Here is a 22,701-nt window from a genome sequence, read left to right as displayed (position 1 = left end):
ACGTTATGCCGTAAATGCATGGCTCCATAGCTAAGCCTAGTACGACAGTTGAGCAAGATGTCCACTGGCAAGGAAAAAAGGAAATGGACAGACCTACTTAGAAAATGTTTTCTGTACCTTGGCTGCATCTCTACGGTACATGCAGTTTAAAGTCGTTTTTCTGGATCAGCGTGCGTTTGCAGTTGTCAAAACAAGAACGTTGTTCCAGTTAGATTTCTCAAATTGTCTGGGGGGGAGTTGGACGTTGACGCTGGAGCTCATTTACTGCATTGCCACACAATGTATTAAAGGTGCAATATGCAGAAATCGCTCTGCCATTTACTGGTTGCCTAATTTCAGTTTTTATGACAAAACAAGGAGTAATTGTGTAGAGCATCATTGTACCATCTAAACCACAGTGAAATATATTTTCCACAACCAAGAATATTGTATGTTCAGTTATTTGAAGCTTGTATACAATACTGAAAGTAAAAGATTGAAAAAACAAAACTTAAGAATGGAAGCATAGGAATAGCACACATAGAACATATCTACCATGTCTTAAGACTAGCTTTCAAAAACTCAAAAGTACTATTTGGAGAACAGCAAAAACAAACAAAAAGGACCCCAGCCATTAATTATTATGTTTAAAGGTATGTGGAAAGGCATATACAATTTCAAGCACTACTAATTTACTTGTGTAACAACATCACCTTTTAAACCTCTTTTGTCTTTCTCTTGGTGACTTCACTTTACAATTTCATTACAAGAATTACATATTACAAGAATCCTCTCTCTCTGAGACTAAAATTATTAAGCGTCAATTCAATCTGTCCATACTAGAGGTCGACCGATTATGATTTTTCAATACCGATACTGATTATTGGAGAACAAAAAAAGCCGATACCGATTAATCGTCCAATTTTTATAGATATATTTGTAATAATGACAACAATACTGAATGAACAATGAACACTTTTATTTTAACTTAATATAATACATAAATAACATCTATTTAGTCTCAAATAAATAATGAAACATGTTCAATTTGGTTTAAATAATGCAAAAACACAGTGTTGGAGAAGAAAGTTAAAAGTGCAATATGTGCCATATAAAAAAGCTAACGTTTAAGTTCCTTGCTCGGAACATGAGAACATGTGAAAGCTGGTGGTTCAATATTCCCAGTTCTTCAATATTCCCAGTTAAGATGTTTTAGGTTGTAGTTATTATAGGAATTATGACGATTCGACTATTTCTCTATACCATTTGTATTTCATATAGCTTTGACTATTAGATGTTCTTATAGGCACTTTAGTTTTGCCAACCTAATCTCGGGAGTTGATAGGCTTGATGTCATAAACAGCGCTGTGCTTCAAGCATTGCTAAGAGCTGCTGGCAAACGCAGTACAGTGCTGTAAAATTCTGGCTAATTAATTATGGTCACACAGTTCACAACGAGCCAGGCGGCCTAAACTGTTGTATATACCGTGACACTGCTTGCACTGAACGCAAGAGAAGTGACACAATTTATGATTATTTATGATTATGTGAAGATTGATTGTTTTTTATAAGATACATTTAATGCTAGCTAGCAACTTACCATGGCTCATTGCAGCCACATGGTCCTTTTGAAGCTGCACTCGCGTAACAGGTGGTCAGCCTGCTACGCAGTTTTCTCTTGGATTGCAATGTAATCGGCCATAATCGCCGTCCAAAAAGGCAGATTATCGATTGTTCAAAATTTGAAATCGGCCCTAATTAATCGGTCATGTCGATTAATCGATCGACCTCTAGTCCATACTGCAGGTCTGCCTGCCAAGCCACTCCTGTCCTGTCTCTTTTTGAATTATCTGTTGATTACTAAGTACTGCTACATTATATTGCATTTATTTGTTGTTTTGACCTGAGGTGAAAGGTTGAATGACAGAAATGTGCTTAGACGACATACAGCGAAGTTGGCTTTTAGACACGCTTAACTGTGCATGCATCCCATGTGCAACAGCTACAAATAAACAAACAGAACAGCTGGCTCTACCCCATATCTCCTGTGAGTTATGTAGGTAACCTATCATTGCAGTGGCCTGGGACATAGGGTGTGGTTAATCCATTTGCTAAATATTAAGGTTTGATATTTGTTTACACAGGAAAGCTGTATGAGACGTTGATGGAGAGGCATGGCCCGCATATCTCTACCCTCTTTGGACTCCTCCCTTCCAGGGATACCCCAGAGTGTCCTGGCTGTTTCCATGGAAGCTAAGTACCAATGTCAGCAGTGTCACCAGGTCCTGAGGAAGCCAGTCCAGGCTCAGTGTGGACATCGTTTCTGTGTCCATTGTTTCAAACTGCTCACCAGGTAGACTACTGTAGCTCTTCACCTCTTCCCCACTACAGGCTCTGCAACCCCCCACCCTTCCTCAAGTTCCCCTTACTTTAATTAACCCTTTCTCACTGGGCATGATGCTCCACCCCACGAAGTCCTGCTGTAGCTATTCCACTGCAGTGTCTCTCTGTAGTGGTGGTGGTGGTGTTGGTTCCTTGGCTCCCATCAGCATCTTGCCCTTCCACTTACCTCAGCCCCTGTCTGGATGAGTCAGCACGGGATTCTGTGTGTCGGTCTGCGGTGGTTGTGTGGTAGGGTTGGGCAGTATACACATTTCCATCCCTCCATACCATGCCTGTGGCATCCAAATATTATCTTAATCCAGGAGTAGATTGTCTCTGCTGCTGTTACCAAGAAGCTTGATCTTGCAAGCTAATGTTAGCCACTTAACTAACATTAGCAAGTTAGCAAAACCCCGCTGGAGAGAATTTATTTGGCACATCTTAGATGGTTAACTTAATAGTTAAAAGATATATAGCTGGCAAACATTTAGTAGTTAATTTCATACAAGAGTAACTTGATCACCTCACTTAAGTTGCGCTGTAGAGATGACTCCCCTCACAAAGCTCCCATTTTGCTCCTTGTGCTTCTTTATAAACAAACGCACATGATTGGCTCAAACCGCTGTTTTGGGAAACTAGTTCCGGTAAGCTTCATAATGAAAAATTATGAAGCGCGTGCTGCACGACAGTGAGTGACTCACAAGGCTCTGGTCTCTCATCGTTGTGTTCTTGTAAACAAACCACGTGACTGGGGACTACCGTAAACTGAAATGAAGAACGCAAATGTTCTTTATCTCCTAACATATTGCACAAGTAGGTACAAATATTCAAATGTATAAAAAAATACGTAAAATAAATAGTTTCAACGGTTTTGAAAAATCATCCCGTGGCTTTTTCCAAATACCCCGGTATACGGTATACCGCCCAGGTTCTAAATACCCCGGTATACCGCCCAAGCCTAGTGTGTGGTAGCCAGTCAGATTAACACCAATACTGGTCCAGCCTCGACTGGAACTATCTGGAATGGATCTTACCTCTGGTGGTGCAACTGGACCAAGCTGCTCTTGCTGATTCTTACTAAATATGTCTTCTCACTGGGAGTTTAACCATGTCACCATCTCACACTGCAGCTAAATCTGTTTATTTGGGTTTTGTTCATTTCATTATAAAACATTGTAGCTCTAACTTTGGGCACATTTTTTCTTCTGTGATAATGGAAAATATATTTCACAGTGGTTTAGATGGTACGAGGATGTGCTTCTTGTTTTCACACCTTTAAAGAGAAGTGGAACCATGTACGTTTTTATACTTCACCTGCTGCTAGAAATGTAGATATTTTTGCCGCTTCATTTGTTAACTTGAGTAAAAATGGTGCAGTGGAATGTGAAAGAAGATAGAGTGACGCTTCAGCTTTTCTTAGTTCCAGGATGTCCTGATGAACATACTCCGATTATAATCAGATGATAAAGACGACGTGCATTTTTTAACTTGCAAAGTGACATTGTCAGAGATCAGACTACGTAGAATCTGCACGGAAAAGAACAACAATAAGTTAAAGTGTATGTGGATGCCTGGAAGATAATTGTAAATACTGGATGGGTGATTAGTTGTTTAATAAGGAGAAACAGACGTTCAACTACGAATCCTCACTGTCAGAGTCTTAACTAATTTAATATGATATACTTCACTACAATTCAGGTCAAATACATTGTACTTGAAGTGCTATATTGGTGCTGATGTTGAAATTCAAGGGACAGTAATTTGGTAATTCCAGGAATTTGTACAATTTGTAATCCTGTTTCGCTTTAAACTCACAAGAAACTCCAGTTGCCACATGTCATTTTCTAAGAATTGAAAGGGGAGAGGTTTCAACATGGAGCTAGCTGGTCATGGTTGGTTATCTAAATGCATTCCACATAGTTAGTGGTTTCTAGTGGGACTACAGTATATTTCTGAGTCATGAACCCACACAGAAAACTCATAGGGGAACTATTATCTTCATTCACAGCCCTCCTCCGTCTACTGGTGGTCTGACTCCTCCTTCACACTAAAGTCTCTCAATCTGTGGATTTAAACATCAACCTTTTAAATTTGTTTGCATCTTTGTGTTGCCTTGCATACTGATGCGCCTGTCGTTGTATGTCTTGCCCGTGCCCACTAATTATAGTATTCTTAATACCTATTATTACAATGTCTTTGCAATGGATCTCGTTGGGCAAGTCTTGAAGTGACTTGCCCATTTGTGTTTATATATGTTTATCTGTATACTCCAAAGTGCTATATATGCTACGTAATTACATGATTCATCTTTCTAGTTTAACCCTGTACTCTGTAGCCTACTGGTAATCATTGTAAATGTGGGTAGTGGTTCAGGCGAGGCTAAGAGCTCTCTAGTTGTTGGCCACTGAAATCATTTTGTACTGTAAAATCACATGACGTGTGTCTCCATCATCAGCTCCGGCCCAAAGCCCTGTGAAGCCTGTCGACAGGAAGAGATATATGAGGAGCCACAGTCCATTCTCAATAGTAATGAGGTAAGGCTCCGTTCCATTAATTTAACTTCTAACAACATCTCTGGTGAATCATGTTGCTCCTGGCGAAAAAAGGATATGGATTTCATTCATCTAAAGTATTTATTACAGTTCAATGTTTAAGACAACCCCCCAGTCTGGTTGAACAGTAACAGTGAATGTGAAAACTACTGTGTGTAATTAGAGTTCACTTTGTTCTTTTCACCTCCCTCAGGCTTTTCCAGACAATGCAGCTGGTAGAGAAATCGCCAGCCTGCCTGCCAAATGTATCAGTGAGGGATGCTCTTGGACTGGTTGCATAAAAGAATATGAGGTATAGTATGGAGTTAATGTTTATGTTTTACTGGGTTGTCATTGGGTGATTCAAATGAGAATATCTTGTGCATGTTTTGAATTTGAGTTACCTGATTGGACGTCCCTCATGTCTCTCGTGTTGAGAGCCAATAGCAAAGGCACACAGTAGCAATCTGACATGCTGACCAGACTGCCCCCATTGTGTGTGTGACCTTTTATCTGTGAATAAATTGTCAGAGAACACATGATTTTGTGTGACTCAGAATGGGTCAAAATTCTGCAAAGATCCAGCACAAAAAAAGGGACCATGTGTATTTCAGGTAAAACATCAACCCATGTTTATCTCCCTGGACAAATTAGCTAGCAATGCAAGCTAGCTAAATGTACATGAATGTTTCATAGAGTATGTATTTTAACCTGCCCCCCTAAATTAATATATTTGGTTCACAGTTGGTTTTAGTATTTTAACCTGCGTTGTCATGAAGGCATCTGGTGGGGATAGACAAAATCAACACGTGGAACGGGTTTGGTTATCATGTGAGAGTGAAACAGGATCTGCCTTTGTTATATGACTTGGAAAGTCCCTGGAGTTTTTTTTAATGAGTCCTGTTAGGCGGAGAGTGGAAAGTACCCAAGACCTGCAGGCTTAGATTTACATTCTGTTTACCATCTGCCTTGAGTAGTCTGAGAAATTCATAATAATAATACTGATAAACTGCAAATTATTGTATTGTTGTTAAGACTAATTTAACTGTAAATCCATTTGTCCATCGATTGTAGAGACTGAAAACAGGAAGAGAGGGGAGTTTTATGAGGAAGCAAACCTTGGCCTTCTGCCAAGAGTTAAACTAACATGTACTGTTGTTGTATAACAGGGAATGTTAGGAAGGGGAAGTTTTAAGTTCATTGCTCTTTTATTTCTTCAGTTTGAGCACATTTGTATCTAATCGTAGGTTATAACTGTGTGTTTTGTGGGGGATGTTAAAAGACTGTCAACTGTAAATATGTCTGGTTATTCAGTAAAACGTTTTTGGGGGGGTTAATGTGCTTCCTCAGAACTGTGGATAGAATTGTATTTACTTTCACAATGGGGAAGAAAAGAAGTGAGACTGTCTATGCTACATTTCTAGGGCCGATTCAGCAGAAAGTTTTTGTGTTCATGCAGATTGTGCAGTTAAATGTCATGCTGACAACCAACTTGATGATTAGCACAACTTGTGCTAAAAATGTTTTATCGTGTAGGCGTTTCGTGTTGGTTCAGTGGCCTTTTAATGTTGTCGTTGTCTGTGGGAGATTGTGTGATTTGGAGTCAGTAACAGGTATTCAGTGGACTATAAAAAAACAACCTGTGTTTACTGTAGGATTCACTGGGAAGTGGAAAGACAAACAGTGTTGCTAATCATATATTTTTTTTTAATTTCACCTTTATTTAACCAGGTAGGCTAGTTGAGAACAAGTTCTCGTTTACAACTGCGACCTGGCCAAGATGAAGCAAAGCAGTGCGACACAAACAACAACACATGGAATAAACAAGCATACAGTCAATAAAACAATAGAAAAAAAAGAAAGTCTACATATAGCGTGTGCAAATGGCGTGAGGTGGTAAGGCAATAAATAGGCCATAGTAGCAAGTAATTACAATTTAGCAAATTAACACTGGAGTGATAGATGTGCAGATGGTGATGTGCAAGTAGAAATACTGGTGTGCAAAAGCACAGAAAAGTAAATAAAAACAATATGGGGATGAGGTAGGTAGATTGGGTGGGCTATTTACAGATGGGCTATGTATAGCTGCAGCAATTGGTTAGCTGCTCAGATAAGCTGATGTTTAAAGTTAGTGAGGGAAATATAAGTCTCCAGCTTCAGCGATATTTGCAATTCTTTCCAGTCATTGGCAGCAGAGAACTAGAAGGAAAGGCGGCCAAAGGAGGTGTTTGCTTTGGGAATGACCAGTGAGATATACCTGCTGGAGCACGTGCTACGGGTGGGTGTTGTTATGGCGGAGCTTTACCTAGCATAGACTTATAGATGACTTTGAGCCAGTGGGTCTGGGGACGAATATGTAGCGAAGGTCAGCCGACTAGAGCATACAGGTCGCTGTGGTAGGTGGTATAAGGGGCTTTGGTGACAAAACGGATGGCACTGTGATAGACTGCATCCAGTTTGCTGAGTAGAGTGGAAGCTATTTTGTAAATTACATCACCGAAATTGAGGATTGGTAGGATAGTCAGTTTTACGAGGGTATGTTTGGCTGTGTGAGTGAAGGATGCTTTGTTGCGAAATAGGAAGCCAATTCTAGATTTAATTTTGGATTGGATATGTTTAGTGAGTCTGGAAGGAGAGTTTACAGTCTAGCCAGACACCTAGGTATTTGTAGTTGTTCACATATTCTAAGTCAGAACCGTCCAGAGTAGTGATTGCTAGTCGGGCGGGCAGGTGCGGGCATCGAACGGTTGAAAAGCATGCATTTGGTTTTACTAGCATTTAAGAGCAGTTGGAGGCCACGGAAGGAGTGTTGTATGGCATTGAAGCTTGTTTGGAGGTTTGTTAACACTGTCCAAAGAAGGGCCAGATGTATACAGAATGGTGTCATCTGCGTAGAGGTGAATCAGAGAATCACCCGCAGCAAGAGCGACATCGTTGGTATATACAGAGAAAAGAGTCGGCCTGAGAATTGAACCCTGTGGCACCCCCATAGAGACTGCCAGAGGTCCGGACAACAGGCCCTCCGATTTGACACACTGAACTCTGTCTGAGAAGTAGTTGGTGAACCAGGCGAGGCAGTCATTTGAGAAACTAAGGCTGTTGAGTCTGCCGATAAGAATATGGTGATTGACAGAGTCGAAAACCTTGGTCAGGTCGATGAAGACGGCTGCGAGTACCGTCTTTTATCGATGGCGGTTATGATATCGTTTAGTACCTTGAGCATGGCCGAGGTGCACCCGTGACCCGCTCGAAAACCAGATTGCACAGCGGAGAAGGTACGGTGGGGATTCGAAATGGACCTGTGATCTGTTTATTAACTTGACTTTCGAAGACTTTAGAAAGGCAGGGCAGGATGGATATAGGTCTATAGCAGTTTGGATCTAGAGTGTCACCCCCTTTTGAAGAGGGGGATGACCGCGGCAGCTTTCCAATCTTTGGGGATCTAGGACGATAAGAAAGAAAGGTTGAACAGACTGGTAATAGGGGTTGCAACAGTGGCGGCATATAATTTTAGAAAGAAAGGGTCCAGATTGTCTAGCCCAGCTGATTTGTGCGGGTCCAGGTTTTGCAGCTCTTTCTGAACATCTGCTATCTGGATTTTGGTTAAGGAGAAGCTGGGGAGGCTTGGGCATGTCGCTGCGGGGGGTGCGGAGCAGGATGCAAATTTCTGTTTGAAAAAGCTAGTCTTTGCTTTCCTGACTGACTGCGTGTATTGGTTCCTGACTACCCTGAAAATTTGAATATCACGGGGACTATTTGACGCTACTGCAGTCCACCACAGGATGTTTTTGTATTTGGAGGGCAAGTTGATCTGGATAATATCTATGAGGGTGCCCATGTTTACGGATTTACATTGACATAGGCTGAACCGTTTCGTGAGTTTCCAAATTAGGAAAATACTTTAGACAAGTAGTTATTGTTTTTAGTTATGGTTAAGGTTGGCTTGGGGATATTTTAGAGAAGGGTTGGTAAGGGTATTTGGAAAAACATGCTCACTTACCTGCTCTGCTGCCTTCTTGAGACTGAATGAGAAAAGACGTGGGAAAGATGGCAACACTCTTCTCTCCCCCACCCCCTTCTCCTCCCACCTGCTTGAAAAACATTTGGCTAGAGCAGGACTGACATTTACTGTAACGATTCACAAGTAGATGGATTCATTTGTATTTGACTTTGTATTTTAACTGTTGTAGTTGTGAGGCACAATTAATTCAACCCTTGGCACACAGTGGTTGAAGAAGCAATTTTGAGTTCTTGTTGCACAACCGCAAGCAGTTTCAATGTGCAGTTTCATGCAACACCAAAACAACCACAATAGGCCATATTCTCACAAACACATACAATGTTTCCCATCTCACACAACACCTTTTTCTATACATGAACAATATTTAAGTAGAGCAGTGTTTCATATATGAATCTGTTGTGTCAGTTTAGTTTACAACCATAAAGAGTTTCACACTTTAAAAGTCAGTTGTGGCATCTACTGCAGTTCTCTGTGATGTGTAAGGTCACCACGGTCTAACCATACATCCTGCTCCGTTGTAGCCGTTTTCAGTTAAACTAGATCTACTTCTTCTAACTGCCATAACTGGCTGCTTATAAACTCGTATGCAGCAGACTGGTTAACCATCAACCCAACTGTTATTTTAATCTGGCAAGCTATGACTTGCATAGAGCTGTGTTTACTGAATAGACAGGTTGTCCCTCTTAAGCCAAGGGAGTATGAGTAGGCTATAAAACAGCTATTGTTTTGGCTTATCGTTGATTTTAAAGGATGATTTATTACTGAGGACAGTGTAGCTCAGTCGGTAGAGCATGGCTTTTGCAGCGACAGGGTTGTGGGTTTGATTCCCACGAGGGACCAGTTTGAAAAATAAGTATTAAAATATATTCACTCACTACTATAAGTCACTCTGGATAAGAGCGTCTGCTAAATGACTAAAATGTAAAACATGTTGCAGTCATGCCAGTCTGCTCCTTTCATAACACAATGCTTTTTAACAGTCTTTTAACTGTAAATGCATGTTCAGAAAGGAAACGCCACATCGAAATATTTATAACCATTTATTAAGCAATGAATAATGCAAGTCTTTGAGCTATAGGCTCTGCTCCTTCAGGTTAGCTCACTGCCCAAGCAAAGCGTCAATATATAATATAACCTACGGACAGTGAGTGTGGTAAGCTATACCAATCCCCCGACAGAAACACAGAACCTGGTGGTGCGAGCAAGAAGCCGGCGCATAGTTGAAGTAACAGCATGATGAGTGAGGGGACCTGGTCAGCTTAAAATAGACCACCAAATAATGTAGGCGTGATTGATACTAGCCTCTTTGGTACCATCTCAGCAGGTGTGTCAGCTGAGACTGGGCAATCAGGTTTCCTTTCTGAACTGGCTCTGCTTAATTTCAGAAAGAAAGCACCATGAAGAAATATGTTTAACCATTTATTAAAGATGCACTATGCAGAAATTGCTCTGCCATTTTCTGTTTGGAAAAATGTTAATAGTTCTGCCAGTTACTGTTTGACTAAACAACTGCATAGTGTAGAGAATCATTGTACTGTCTAAACTGCTGTGAAATATATTTTCCATAACCATGAATATTGTATTATCAGCTGTTTGAATCTGGTGTACAAAACCGAAAGTAAAAGATGCAAAAACTCAAATTAAGACTGGGAAACAGAACATATTTACCACTTCTTAGACTTGCTTTCAATGAGAATGACAGATTTATAACTAACATTTCTATGTGAATTTGGTCGGGTCGCCCAAAAAGTTACATATTGCCGCTTTTAAGCAATGAATAATGCAAGTTTTGGCGATTTAGGCTCTGCTCCTTCAGGGTAGCTCACTGCCTAAGCAAAGCGTCAATATACAGTATAATATAGCCTATGGGCAGTAAGCGCAGTAAGCTATACCAATCCCCCAAAACAACAGAACCTTACACCAGACGACTCTGTAGCTACGGCAGAAGCGCCATTTAGATATTATCGAATAGACCAGTTAAGTAATCTTACCATCGCAACAATGAATCCTATGTGAGAATCTTAACCACGTGTGGCATAAAATGAGCAACATGCGACTTCTATCCCTGGTGACGTACCGCTGGGTACCCTCGCTTGAGGCATGATGATCTTCATCTTGGCACGTGAACTATCTGCCTATCTTGCCAACACACACTGAACAAAAATATAAACGCAACGATTTTACTGAGTTACAGTTCAGATAAGGAAATCAGTCAATTGAAATAAATAAATTAGTCTCTCATGGCCCTCTATGGATTTCACATGACTGAGCAGGGGCGCAGCCATGGGTGGGCTTGGCTTCCACCCACTGGGAAGCCATGCCCAGACTATCATAATTAGTTTTGCCCCACAAAAAGGCTTTATTACAGATAGAAATACTCCCCAGTCTCATCAGCTGTCTGGATAGCTGGTCTTAGATGATCCCGTAGGTGAAGAAGCCCGGATGTGGAGGTCCTGGGCTGGCGTGGTTACACGTGGTCTGCAGTTGTGAGGCTGGTTGAACATACTGCCAAATTCTCTAAAACAATGCTTATGGTAGAGAAATTAACATTAAATTATTTGGTAACAGCTCTGGTAGACATTCCTGCAGTCAACATGCCAGTTGCACGCTCCCTCAACTTGAGACATCTGTAGCTGTCACGTTCTGTTGTTATGTCTTTGTTTTGGTATGGTCAGGGTGTGAGTTGGGTGGGTTGTCTATGTTAGTTTTTCTATGATTTGCTATTTCTGTGTTTGGCCTGGTATGGTTCTCAATCAGAGGCAGCTGTCAATTGTTGTCCCTGATTGAGAACCATATTTAGGGAGCCTGTTTTCTATTGTGTTTCGTGGGTGATTATTTTCTGTTTTCTGTTGTGTCTGCACCAGCCAGAACTGTTTTCGGTCGTTTCTCTTTGGTATTTTTGTTATTTCCATGTTCATTTTAATAAATATGGACACATACAACGCTGCACCTTGGTCCTCACCTTCTTCCACCAACAACGGCCGTTACAGTAGCATTGTGTTGTGACAAAACTACACATTTTAGTAGCCTTTTATTGTCACCAGCCCAATAATGATCATGCAGTTTAATCAGCTTCTTGATATACCCCACCTGTTAGCTGGATGGATTATCTTGGCAAAGGAGAAATGCTCACTAACAGGGATATAAACAAATTTGTGCACAGATATTTCGTACGTATGGAGCATTTCAGTGATTCTTTTATTTCAGTTCATGGACCATGGGACCAACGCTATACATATTGCATTTATATTTTTGTTCAATGTGTGTGTGTACGGTACCTGTTAGATATTGGGGGCATCCTGGGATGTGCTTTTGTATGTTATTGCTGTAATAGTGAGTTAGCTAGCATGCACTATAATGGTCGCATTAGCCCCTGCTATTTCAGTTATTTCCATGCTGACAGACAAATCACGAATCTATAGCCATCAACATACTATTGTCCTGCACATCTAATGTGCTTCCTTGTGTCTATTGTTGGAATAAACACCAATCAACTGGGATCGCTGGCTGGACAGTTCTTTCTTTAAAAACACAACGGAAGAGTTACGAAGTACGAACACAATCTTTTACACGGGGGCCGAGACCAGTCTTCTTGTCTTTGCTGGACATCTGTTGCATCAGTGATAAACAATGGATCGACCAGTGTGGAGAGTGGTTGGCATTGCAGATAGCGTAACATGGAAGAGGAACATGGAACATAGTTTGAGCAATGACAACTGGAGTACCTTTTACCCTTCCTATTATTTTTAGAATGAGTTAATAATTGGTTACATAGACTTTTGGCCTCCCATCCCATTCTAAACACCCATTGCCGACTTTGTATTCATGTTACCTGTTGAAATTGCTGTACAATATGACCTTGTTGCCATCTGATGCACATTCAGATGTCATAAATCAGCACTGTAGAGCTCTCCCTGTACTATGCCGTGCCTTGATTGTATTACTGTTGATGATATCTGGAAATATGCATGTACACCCTGGCCCATCTACTGTTGCTAGCCCCAATTCTGACTTGTACTCTATCTGCTTCACTGATTTCTGCTCCCGTAAAAGCCTGGGATTTCTGCACGTTAACACTAGAAGCTTATTACCAAAAATGGATCAATTGAAAATGCGGGTTCAGAGCTCCAATCCAGATGTGTTGGTCACTGAGACGTGGTTAAGGAAGAGTGTTTTGAATACTGATGTTAAACTTTCTGGTTATAACCTTTTTCAGAAAGCCAGATCTTCCAAAGGTGGGGGAGTGGCAATCTTTACCAAGGATCACCTTCAGTGCTCGGTTGTCTCCACAAAGCCTGTCCCCAAACAATTTGATTTGCTGGTTTTAAGTATTCAACTTTCAAATAGCGCTTTGTTGCTGGGTGCTATCGTCCTCCATCAGCCCCGGCCTGTACCCTACCTGCCCTAAGCTCTCTCCTGGCCCCTTACACCAAGTCTGAATTTGTCCTGCTAGGTGACCTAAACTGGGACATGCTTAAACCACCTGACCAAGTCCTAAAGCAATGGGATTCCCTAAATCTTTCTCATATTATCACCAATCCCACTAGGTATGACTCCAACACCCAGAAAAGGCTACTCTTCTTGATGTTATCCTCACAAATAATCCTGGTATCAGTCTGGTGCTTTCTGTTAAAACCTTAGGGATCACTGTTTTACAGCCTGTGTTCGTAATGGCTGCACAGTGAAACGACCTTTCCTGATTTGTCATAGATGCTTGCTAAAAAACTTTCATGAGCAAGCCTTCCTTCATGACCTGGCCTCTGTAAAATAGTATAGAATCAGCTTGATCCACTCTGTGGAAGACACTTGGACTTTATTTTTTTATATTTTCAGTGGTATTGTTAACAAACACGCCCCATAAAGAAAATGAGAATTAAAAACAGATTCAGGCCCTTGTTCGACCGTGATCTTGCATAGTTACTCCACCTCAAGAATTGCATTTGGCGAAAGGCTCGGCACACGCATACTCGGGCTGACTGGCTCTCGTTTAGGCAAATGAGAAATAAGGCTATAACTCAGGCGCAGTATAACTCAGGCTATCTGGAAGGCTGAAGTTAGTTACTTTAAAGAGCAGTTCTTTCTCTGTGGGTCTAACCCCAAGAAGTTCTGGAAAACTGTTAAAGACCTGGAGAATAAACCCTCCTCCCCACAGCTGCTCATGTCCCTTAAAGTTGATGATGTGGTTGTTACTGACTGAGCTCTTTAATCCCCACTTCATTAAGTCAGGATTTCTATTTGACTCAGCCATGCCTCCTTGCCCGTTCAACATTTCCATCTCCCACCCCTTTTAATACGACTATCCCTGACTATCTCCCTCTTTTCCCCTGCCCTGCTAAATGTTGCACATTTATTACAAATAAAAAAACAGAAATACCTTATTTATATAAAGTATTCAGGACCCTTTGCTATGAGACTCAAAATTTTGCTCAGATGCATCATGTTTCCATTGATCGTCCTTGAGATGTTTCTACAACTTGATTGGAGTCCACCTGTGGTAAATTCAATTGATTGGAGAGGATTTGGAAAGACACACACCTGTCTATATAAGATCCCACAGTTGACAGTGTATGTCAGAGCAAAAACCAAGCAATGAGGTCGAAGGAATTGTCCATAGAGATCCGAGACAGGGTTGTGTCAAGGTACAGATCTGGGGAAGGGTACCAAAACATTTCTGAAGCATTGAAGGTCCCCAAGAACACGGTGGCCTCCATCATTCTTAAATGGAAGAAGTTTGGAACCACAAGGATCACTGATGAAACCAAGATTGAACTTTTAGGCCTGAATGTCAAGTGTCACATCTGGAAGAAAGCTGGCACCATACCTACAGTGAAGCATGGTGGTGGCAGCATCATGCTGTGGGGATGTTTTTCAGCGGCAAGGATTGGGAGACTAGTCAGGATCGAGGAAAAGATGAACAGAGCAAACTACAGAGAGATCAGTGATGAAAACCTGCTCCAGAGTGCTCAGGACCTTAAACTTGGGCGAATGTTCGCCTTCCAACAGGACAACGACCCTAAGCACACAGCCAAGACAACGCTGGAGTGGCTTCGGGACAAGTCTCTGAATGTCTTTGAGTGACACAGCCAGAGCCCGGACTTAAACCCGATCGAACATCTCTGGAGAGACCTGAAAATAGCTGTGCATATACTTTCTGAATGCACTGTGTATCTTGAGCGTAGAGGACCACTAGGATTCTGGCCAATCCTGAATAGAGGGCATAGGTTGTTTAGCCAACCTCAAGATCCGATAAGGCGCGGTGATATCTGGGAAAGCTCTGGATAGGCATGATTGATACTCACCTCGAATTGGTACCATCTCAGCTGATGTGTCAGCTGAGGCGGGGCACTCTGGTTTTCTTTCTGAACTGGCTCAGCTTAATTACTTCTAAATGGCATTTGCTTTAAAGCCACTTTTTGTGTCAGGAATTTCCATTGACATTAAGTTTGACAAGGAAATGTATATATTGCACACTCAATCTTAAAACATGCAAATGCATGCAAGGATAAAGATTAACACAGACTACAGTGGCTGGTTTTGGTTGTCCTTTCTTAACCTCTTCAGTCCCGAGATCCCACCAAAAATAGGCTTTTCATTTATCTGACCTTCATTTATCTGCATGTCCAGCCCTTATATTTAGCTTCACAATGAAGTGTTTTACTATTTTATTTTCAGGACAACCAGGGCTACAAGTAGAAAACAAAACAATTTGACATAAACAGTTGCATTCATGAGTTTTATAGACAAAAGTCAATATAATAATAAGGTCCGTCAAAGCAAAAACATGATAAAAATGTATTTATATGAATGCTGTAAGTACAAAAATCACTGGGAATTGAATGTCCAACTAGTCAGTGACAAGTGTTTGGAGTTCTACAGCAACTATGTGAGCTAATCACAGTGCTATAGACACTATGTTCTGGGATTTCCTATGATCTACAGTGGGGAGAACAAGTATTTGATACACTGACGATTTTGCAGGTTTTCCTACTTACAAAGCATGTAGAGGTCTGTAATTTTTTTATCATAGGTACACTTCAACTGTGAGAGACGGAATCTAAAACAAAAATCCAGAAAATCACATTGTTGTGATTTTTAAGTAATTCATTTGCATTTCCACCCAACACATTCCAAAGCCATCTGTCTTTCTACAGAGACCCATTATCTTTCACTCCTTATACACTATGTGTCTGATTTATCATGTCTTTAATATCTCAATGTTCAAAGTTTACCCCGAATCCAACACCACTCTGGTGTAGCTTGTGCGCATCATAGAGCAGAACATGTTGCATGTCGGTGAGAGTCTCAGCTTTTCATAGATCGCTTTTAGTAGTTTGTAGCTCAAACCATTAGGACTCTACAGACGTTTTTTGTGGGCAAAAAGACCTGGCCCGGGCCCCTTCGGGATCCGTCATTGTCTCAAAAACACTGGTCTCGTTTAGCCCCTGTTAATCCCACAGATTAAAGTTTGGTATCTATGGATGCAGAAGAAATCCAATGGTACAACCCAAACGTCTGTAGCTCAAACACATTATGTTTAAAAGGGGTTAAAGTCAAAAACTCGGTAGGACTCATTGGGTTAATACTGCTACACGTTTCTGCAAATGGTCAGTGGTAAAACTCTTTGTTTTTGTTTCCCAGGCACAACATGAGGGCAAGTGTGAGTATGAGCGAGTACCATGTGAAACCTGCCAGGTCCTTATCCTGCGCAGTGAAAAAGAGAGGCATAATGAGAGAGAATGTGAAGCAAGGACATTGAACTGCAAGTACTGCAAAGTCTCCTTCAACTTCAAGGAAATCAAGGTGAGACGCATATCTGGAAAACACCAATGGCCAACAAATGTACAAGTGGACACAGTACTCCAGACAGTCAGATTCTGATGAGATGGTTATGGAATGTGTGGATTCTGAGATGAACCGATATTCTCATACCAACTCCCACTCCTTATCTATTACAGGCTCATGATGAAATCTGCCAGAAGTTTCCCATGCAGTGCAAGGACTGTGGAAAGAAAAAGATCCCACGGGAAAAGGTCTGTCCTCTACTGTGTCTTTTAAAAGTCTTCATTTGGCTTGCTTTCTAGGTCAATTAATCTTATCAGCCATGGTCCTATACAGTTTCTGCTTTCAATAAATATACATTGTTGCCTAGTCAAGTGGAGTAGGCCGGAGCATGAACAGACTCATGTACCACTCTTTAATAGAAGTAGGTCTCACTATGAAGTCTTCTCATAACAGAACTAAGAAGGTAGTTGCACTTTGTTTGAGTTAGCCCTTTGAACTTAGAATAAAATAACCTCAACAGTCATCTACTTTCTCATTTGAAATAATTGTAATGCGGTGCGTGCTGGTGACAGGGAAGTCAAGCGCAGGAGAATGAACTTGGTAAAAATTGAGCTGTTTTAATAAACATTCAAAAATCTCAGAAAACCAAAGTATACAAAAATAACATAATAGGGTGCAAAACCCGTCGCACACCAGAACAAATAACACACCTACATACAACAAACCATCTCTGACAAGGACGTGAGGGGAAACAGAGGGTTAAATACACAACGTGTAATGAATGGGATTGGAACCAGGGGTGTAGGAAGACAAGACAAAACCAATGGAAAATGAAAAATGGATCAATGATGGCTAGAAGGTCGGTGACGTCGACCGCCGAACACCACCCAAAGAAGGAGAGGGACCGACTTCGGCGGAAGTCGTGACAATAATGCCGGTTATTTTCAGGGTTAAGCCCCAATTTAATCTTCATAACCCCCTGATCTTTCTGTTTCTGTTCTCTCCCTGCAGTTTCTAGATCACAGCAGATCCTGTGCCAAGTCTAAGACTGCATGTCCGTTCAGTGAGGTCGGCTGCAAGGTTGTGGTGTGTATAGAAGATCAATTATATCTATTCAGATAAGGTTTTATCTACAGTATATGATGATGGCCTTCTTAGATATTTGAAAAATGCATATCTTTGATTGTAATGTCCCAGACAGCTCTTGAATACGGTTTCCTGTTTGTCAGAGGAAACTGGTTTGTTTTTCTCAGTTTTCTCATATGACTTGCCCTCATCTGACAGTCAAATAAATCTGGCTAAATTTGTAGTCGTTTGGATAAAAAAAATCCCCTCTTTCCTCTTGTTTTTCTGAGTCACCTTGACTACTCCATGGCATGCAGACAATGAACAATGTTCTGTTGATTGTTTGGTTTATAGTTAGACCTTTATAATTACACACTTGTGGCAACTTCTTGGTTGAGGCACAAGTAGTATCCAACCTAGTAGTACGTACAGCATGATCTGACATCTACTTGGCCATTGTTGTGGTGCAAAAATTGTCTGTCCTCGGTTGTAACACTCACCCTAACCCTACTGCGTTCCAAACTGCCTCTGGAAGCAACATCGGCACAATAATTGTTTGTTGGTGTAAGGCTTGTCCCCATTGGACTCTGTAGCAGTGGAAACGCGTTCTCTGGAGTGTTGATTCACGCTTCACCGTTGTGGCAGTCCAACGGACGGATCTGCGTTTGGCGGATGCCAAGAGAATGCTACCTGCCCGAATGCAACTGTAAATATAGGTGGAGGAGGAATAATGGTCTGGGGATGTTTTTCATGGTTCGGGCTAGGCCCCTTAGTTCCAGTGAAGGGAAATCTTAATGCTACATCATACAATGACATTCTAGATGATTCTGTGCTTCCAACTTTGTGGCAACAACAATTTGGGGAAGGCCCTTTCCTGTTTCAGCATGACAATGCCGGCGTTCACAAAGCGATGTCCATACAGAAATGGTTTGTCGAGATCAGTGTGGAAGAACTTGACTGGCCTGCACAGAGCCCTGACATCAATCCCATCGAACACTTTTGGGATGAATTGGAACACCGACTGCGAAGCCAGTCCTAATCTTCTAACACCTCATTAATGCTCTTGTGGCTGAATGGAAGCAAGTCCCCGCAGCAATGTTCCAACATCTATTGGAAAGCCTTCCCAGAAGAGTGGAGTTTGTTATAGCAGCAAAGGGGGGACCAACTCCATACTAATGCCCATGATTCTGGAATGAGATGTTTGACGAGCAGGTGTCCACATAATTTCTTGGGTATTAGACACACCCTCAACAGAGAGACGTCTCAAAAGAGACATCTAGTGTTTGAGAGTAAATGTTCTGAGCTTTATGTGCAGTCCCCTACAATTGAACTCCAGCTTGAATCTCAATATTGAAGGGCATCTAAAATTGACACTGAACAGTATGATACAGACTAGTTAACTCAATGTGCTTAACGCCTTGTGTTGTGTCAATGCAGATTGATAATGGGAAGCACAGTGACCACGAGCAGACTAGTGTCATGGAGCACATGCGTCTGATCCTGGCGATGATGTCTCTGGTGCGGCTTCAGCGTCCAGAGGCCCCAGGGCTGGGGGAGTGGCAGGAGGACTCTGGGCTGGGCCTGTACCGCGCTCCCGAGGATGGAGCCACGGCTACTGCAGCCACAGATGGGGGAGGAGCCGCTGCCTCTGGACAGACCTTTGGTCTTGACCACAAGGTTGGCTTAACTTGGTCTGATGCATTTGATGAATAGGAAATACTACGGAAGCTATTGTTGTCTTATATATTGTTTTAAAGCTTCCCTTGTTTAACAGGACAATGTCAACCAAGCTGTTAAATGATAAATTGGATTGGCATCCTACTTGTTATTGAACTCTTACAGATGGCCTGAATACTAATCCATACAGAGATGTTGCAGATGCAGTAACACATAATGAAGGACTTGTCTTCATTGTATTCTCTGTGTTGTGGTCCTGCAGGTGAGAGCACTGGAGAATATAGTGTGTGTATTGAACAGGGAAGTGGAGAGGAGTTCTCTCACTTTAGAGGCCTTCTCACGGCAACATCGTCTAGACCAAGACAAGATTGAGAACCTCGGCAACAAGGTACGTCAACTAGAGCGTACTCTCACCATGCGGGACCTACAACTGGCTGAGACAGACCAGACTCTGAGAGAACTCCAGTTTTGCACCTTTGATGGTGTCTTTGTCTGGAAGATCGCCGACTTCTCACGGCGCCGCCAGGATGCTGTGGCCGGGCGAACACCCGCTATGTTCTCACCAGGTTAGAACTGCCCTGATTATTTTATTCTTATGTTATTCACCGGTCCTTAAGGCCTGCAGTTACAAGTTGACTGGCTTTAACTTGAAAATCCTTCTATCTTCATTTAGGAAAATCTGATTTGATATCTTTTTTTTTTTTATCTCCTTGCTCTTTAGTGTATCATAAGTATACCATACTCTATGCACATTTATGGCAATGTAATTCCACAAGCATGCACTCATTTTTACCACAAGTGACTCGATAAGTCACAGATGCACATACTGTGATTCTAATATAGTTCCTCTTATCCCGTAGCATTCTACTCAAGTAAATATGGCTATAAGATGTGTCTGAGACTGTATCTGAATGGGGACGGAACTGGTCGAGGGACTCACCTTTCTCTTTTCTTCGTGGTGATGAGGGGCAAGTGTGACGCTCTGCTCAAATGGCCCTTCAGTCAGAAGGTAAGACTTGAGTAAATAAGGGATACAAAGTATATTGAAAGCATGAGCTTTCCAATAGAATTCCAGGCACTGGAATCTATGCCAAGGTACATTGAAGCTGTTCTGGCTCGTAGTGGCCCAACACCCTATTAAGACACTTTGTTTTTGTTTCCTTTATTTTGTCTGTTACCTGTGTCTAACATTAGTAACTACAACAAAATGCATTATAGTAAAAAATAAATATTAAATCTCCGTCCTCTTTCCTCGTTCTCTTCCCTGCAGGTGACACTGATGCTGCTGGATCAGAATAACAGGGAGCATATCATTGATGCCTTCCGGCCTGATGTAAGCTCCACCTCTTTCCAGCGGCCAATCAGTGAGATGAACATAGCCAGTGGCTGCCCACTCTTCTGCCCATTGGCTAAACTGGCAGGCAAGAGCTCCTACCTTAGGGATGACACCATTTTCATCAAGGCCATTGTAGACCTCACAGGCCTGTAGTGACTGTGGAAGTCAAAGGCTTGTAGAAGTGGTGGTCAAAGGTCTGTAGAAACAGGAAGGGGTAGTTAAAGGCCCAAAAATGCACAGCAGAAGAACACACACAATGATGACTTATGACCATAAAATACATTAAATTATAAATATATTAAATAATATAATATAATTATAAGCATAATCTAGGCAGTGTCTATTTAGCCAGCTAACAGCATTTGAATGAAAACTCAGGTGGGTCAGAAATTCTCTCAGGGAGAGCGCTAATATCTCAAGCTTTCGGTCCATTCGTCAGATCTGCAGGATTATATAGATATTGTGAATTGTATTCATTGAAGGCACTGGGAGTCACATTTGTGGAACCATCAAGTGTGCAGGATGCACCACCAGTTGCATGATAAGGCATTTACAGGGGATTTCCAACATATTGTTTATCAGATTGCAATGGAGGGTCTAGCCCACCCCATATGGGCCATCTACGAGTGACGTGTTGTTCACCATAGTTCACACTGTAATATTTAAAGTAATAGTTACAGAGTCTTATAGTGGATGTCAGAAATAGATCTCGCATATGGGACAATGGAGCGCCCTTCACTGGTAACGAAAAGAGAGATCAGTAGATTGGACACCATTGCCTTGAATTAATAAGTCTCAACATCCTTTACATAAACATGCAAATTGTGGTGGACTGAACCAATGCTTGAATAGAGGACCACAGTATGACTCATAATACCCATAAAACCTAGCAGTCAAACAGGGAAATGGTTCCAATCATTTTTTCACCATTAATTTTTCCCATAGGGGATTTTAGAAACACTTAAAATAAGGGGTTTGTTTCGTGTAGGCTTACCCTGGCATGACGTTTTAATAACTGTGTAAATCTCTCTAGGACAAGGTGACTTTTATAAATATACTCACCTGTATTTACCCCCAAATTCAATGCTAATTAGCTGCTAATGTGGCTATCGTAAAGGACTACAAATGCCATGATGATCTGGGCGAGACTGCCGAATCGAGGCAAAGGTAATAATGTCTGGATTAACTAATGTTAGCGGAATGTAATAATGAATAAATTGGCTACATTTCTTTCAATGGACAATTCTGTGAACTGTCTTGTGCAAGTTTTAAATTGACACAATACCTGTTAGCAAAGGTGTCGGCTAGAGTTGACGTGCAGGAGCTTACAGGGATTTGTCGTTTTGCATTATGTCTACGTTGATGCCAATTAGTAATTTATTTTCTGCAAGTAAATAGAGCAGAATATATTGATAAGTCACCTTGTCCAACAGAGATTAATGTGGTTGTCAAAATGTCCCGACAGGGTGTGCCTCCACGAATCATCCCTGAGTTTAAGGGTGTCTAAAATCCCCTATGGGGAAAAAAGAATAGTGTGAAAATGATTGGAACCATTTCCCTGTTTAACCCCTATGTTTTATGGGTATTATGACACCTTTGCTGTGGGGTTCTTTTGGCCCTCTTGCTCAGCCTATTTCTCACTGATTGTAAAAGATCCGTAGTGTTATTTGCTAATGTTTTATAAAAATGTTTGCTAAAGTATTTTTCACTAGAAAATGAGTAACCTTACCGGCAAAATATACTTTTAACATCTAATGCTGTTAGCTGGCTAGATAACCACTGCCTCTAAATAATATATACATCTCACACACAGTGCATTCGTAAAGTATTCAGACCACTTGACTTTTTCCACATTTTGTTACGTTACAGCCTTATTCTAAAACTGATTAAATTGTTTTTTTTCTTCATCAATCTACACACAATACCTG

At 41.4% G+C, this 22,701-nt stretch overlaps 2 protein-coding genes across 6 annotated transcripts in view; one reads left to right on the top strand and one right to left on the bottom strand.

Moving 5' to 3' along the window:
- Nucleotides 1-5,451, bottom strand: part of LOC112230970 (ubiquinone biosynthesis protein COQ4 homolog, mitochondrial) — a 20,384-nt gene extending 14,933 nt beyond the window's left edge. Inside the window, exon 1 of one of the 4 annotated variants that reach the window (XR_002950398.2) lies at nt 5,297-5,451. Coding sequence is in view for 3 of the 4 variants with exons in the window: in XM_042311601.1 (XP_042167535.1) it covers nt 118-128 (11 nt within the window). In the remaining variant the exon portion in view is untranslated. Of the gene's footprint in view, nt 1-117; nt 692-5,296 lie in introns of those variants that run through there. The other 3 variants (XM_042311601.1, XM_024397421.2, XM_024397423.2) reach the window with 3 other exon arrangements.
- LOC112230971 (TNF receptor-associated factor 2-like) overlaps nt 1-22,701 on the top strand; it is a 22,934-nt gene extending 233 nt beyond the window's left edge. Inside the window, exons 2-11 of one of the 2 annotated variants that reach the window (XM_042311600.1) lie at nt 2,124-2,332; nt 4,817-4,895; nt 5,107-5,205; nt 16,552-16,713; nt 16,869-16,943; nt 17,707-17,775; nt 19,198-19,437; nt 19,700-20,003; nt 20,298-20,446; nt 20,708-22,701. In XM_042311600.1, the coding sequence (XP_042167534.1) occupies nt 2,154-2,332; nt 4,817-4,895; nt 5,107-5,205; nt 16,552-16,713; nt 16,869-16,943; nt 17,707-17,775; nt 19,198-19,437; nt 19,700-20,003; nt 20,298-20,446; nt 20,708-20,926 (1,575 nt within the window). In that variant the 5' untranslated portion in view covers nt 2,124-2,153 and the 3' untranslated portion in view covers nt 20,927-22,701. Of the gene's footprint in view, nt 1-2,123; nt 2,333-4,816; nt 4,896-5,106; nt 5,206-16,551; nt 16,714-16,868; nt 16,944-17,706; nt 17,782-19,197; nt 19,438-19,699; nt 20,004-20,297; nt 20,447-20,707 lie in introns of both variants that reach the window. The other variant, XM_042311599.1, reaches the window with a different exon arrangement.

Source organism: Oncorhynchus tshawytscha, linkage group LG33 (assembly GCF_018296145.1).
Source record: "Oncorhynchus tshawytscha isolate Ot180627B linkage group LG33, Otsh_v2.0, whole genome shotgun sequence".
NCBI classification, from domain to species: Eukaryota; Metazoa; Chordata; class Actinopteri; order Salmoniformes; family Salmonidae; genus Oncorhynchus; species Oncorhynchus tshawytscha.
The sequence above is the reverse complement of the archived record's forward strand: the minus strand, read 5'-3'. Positions and strand labels throughout refer to the sequence as shown.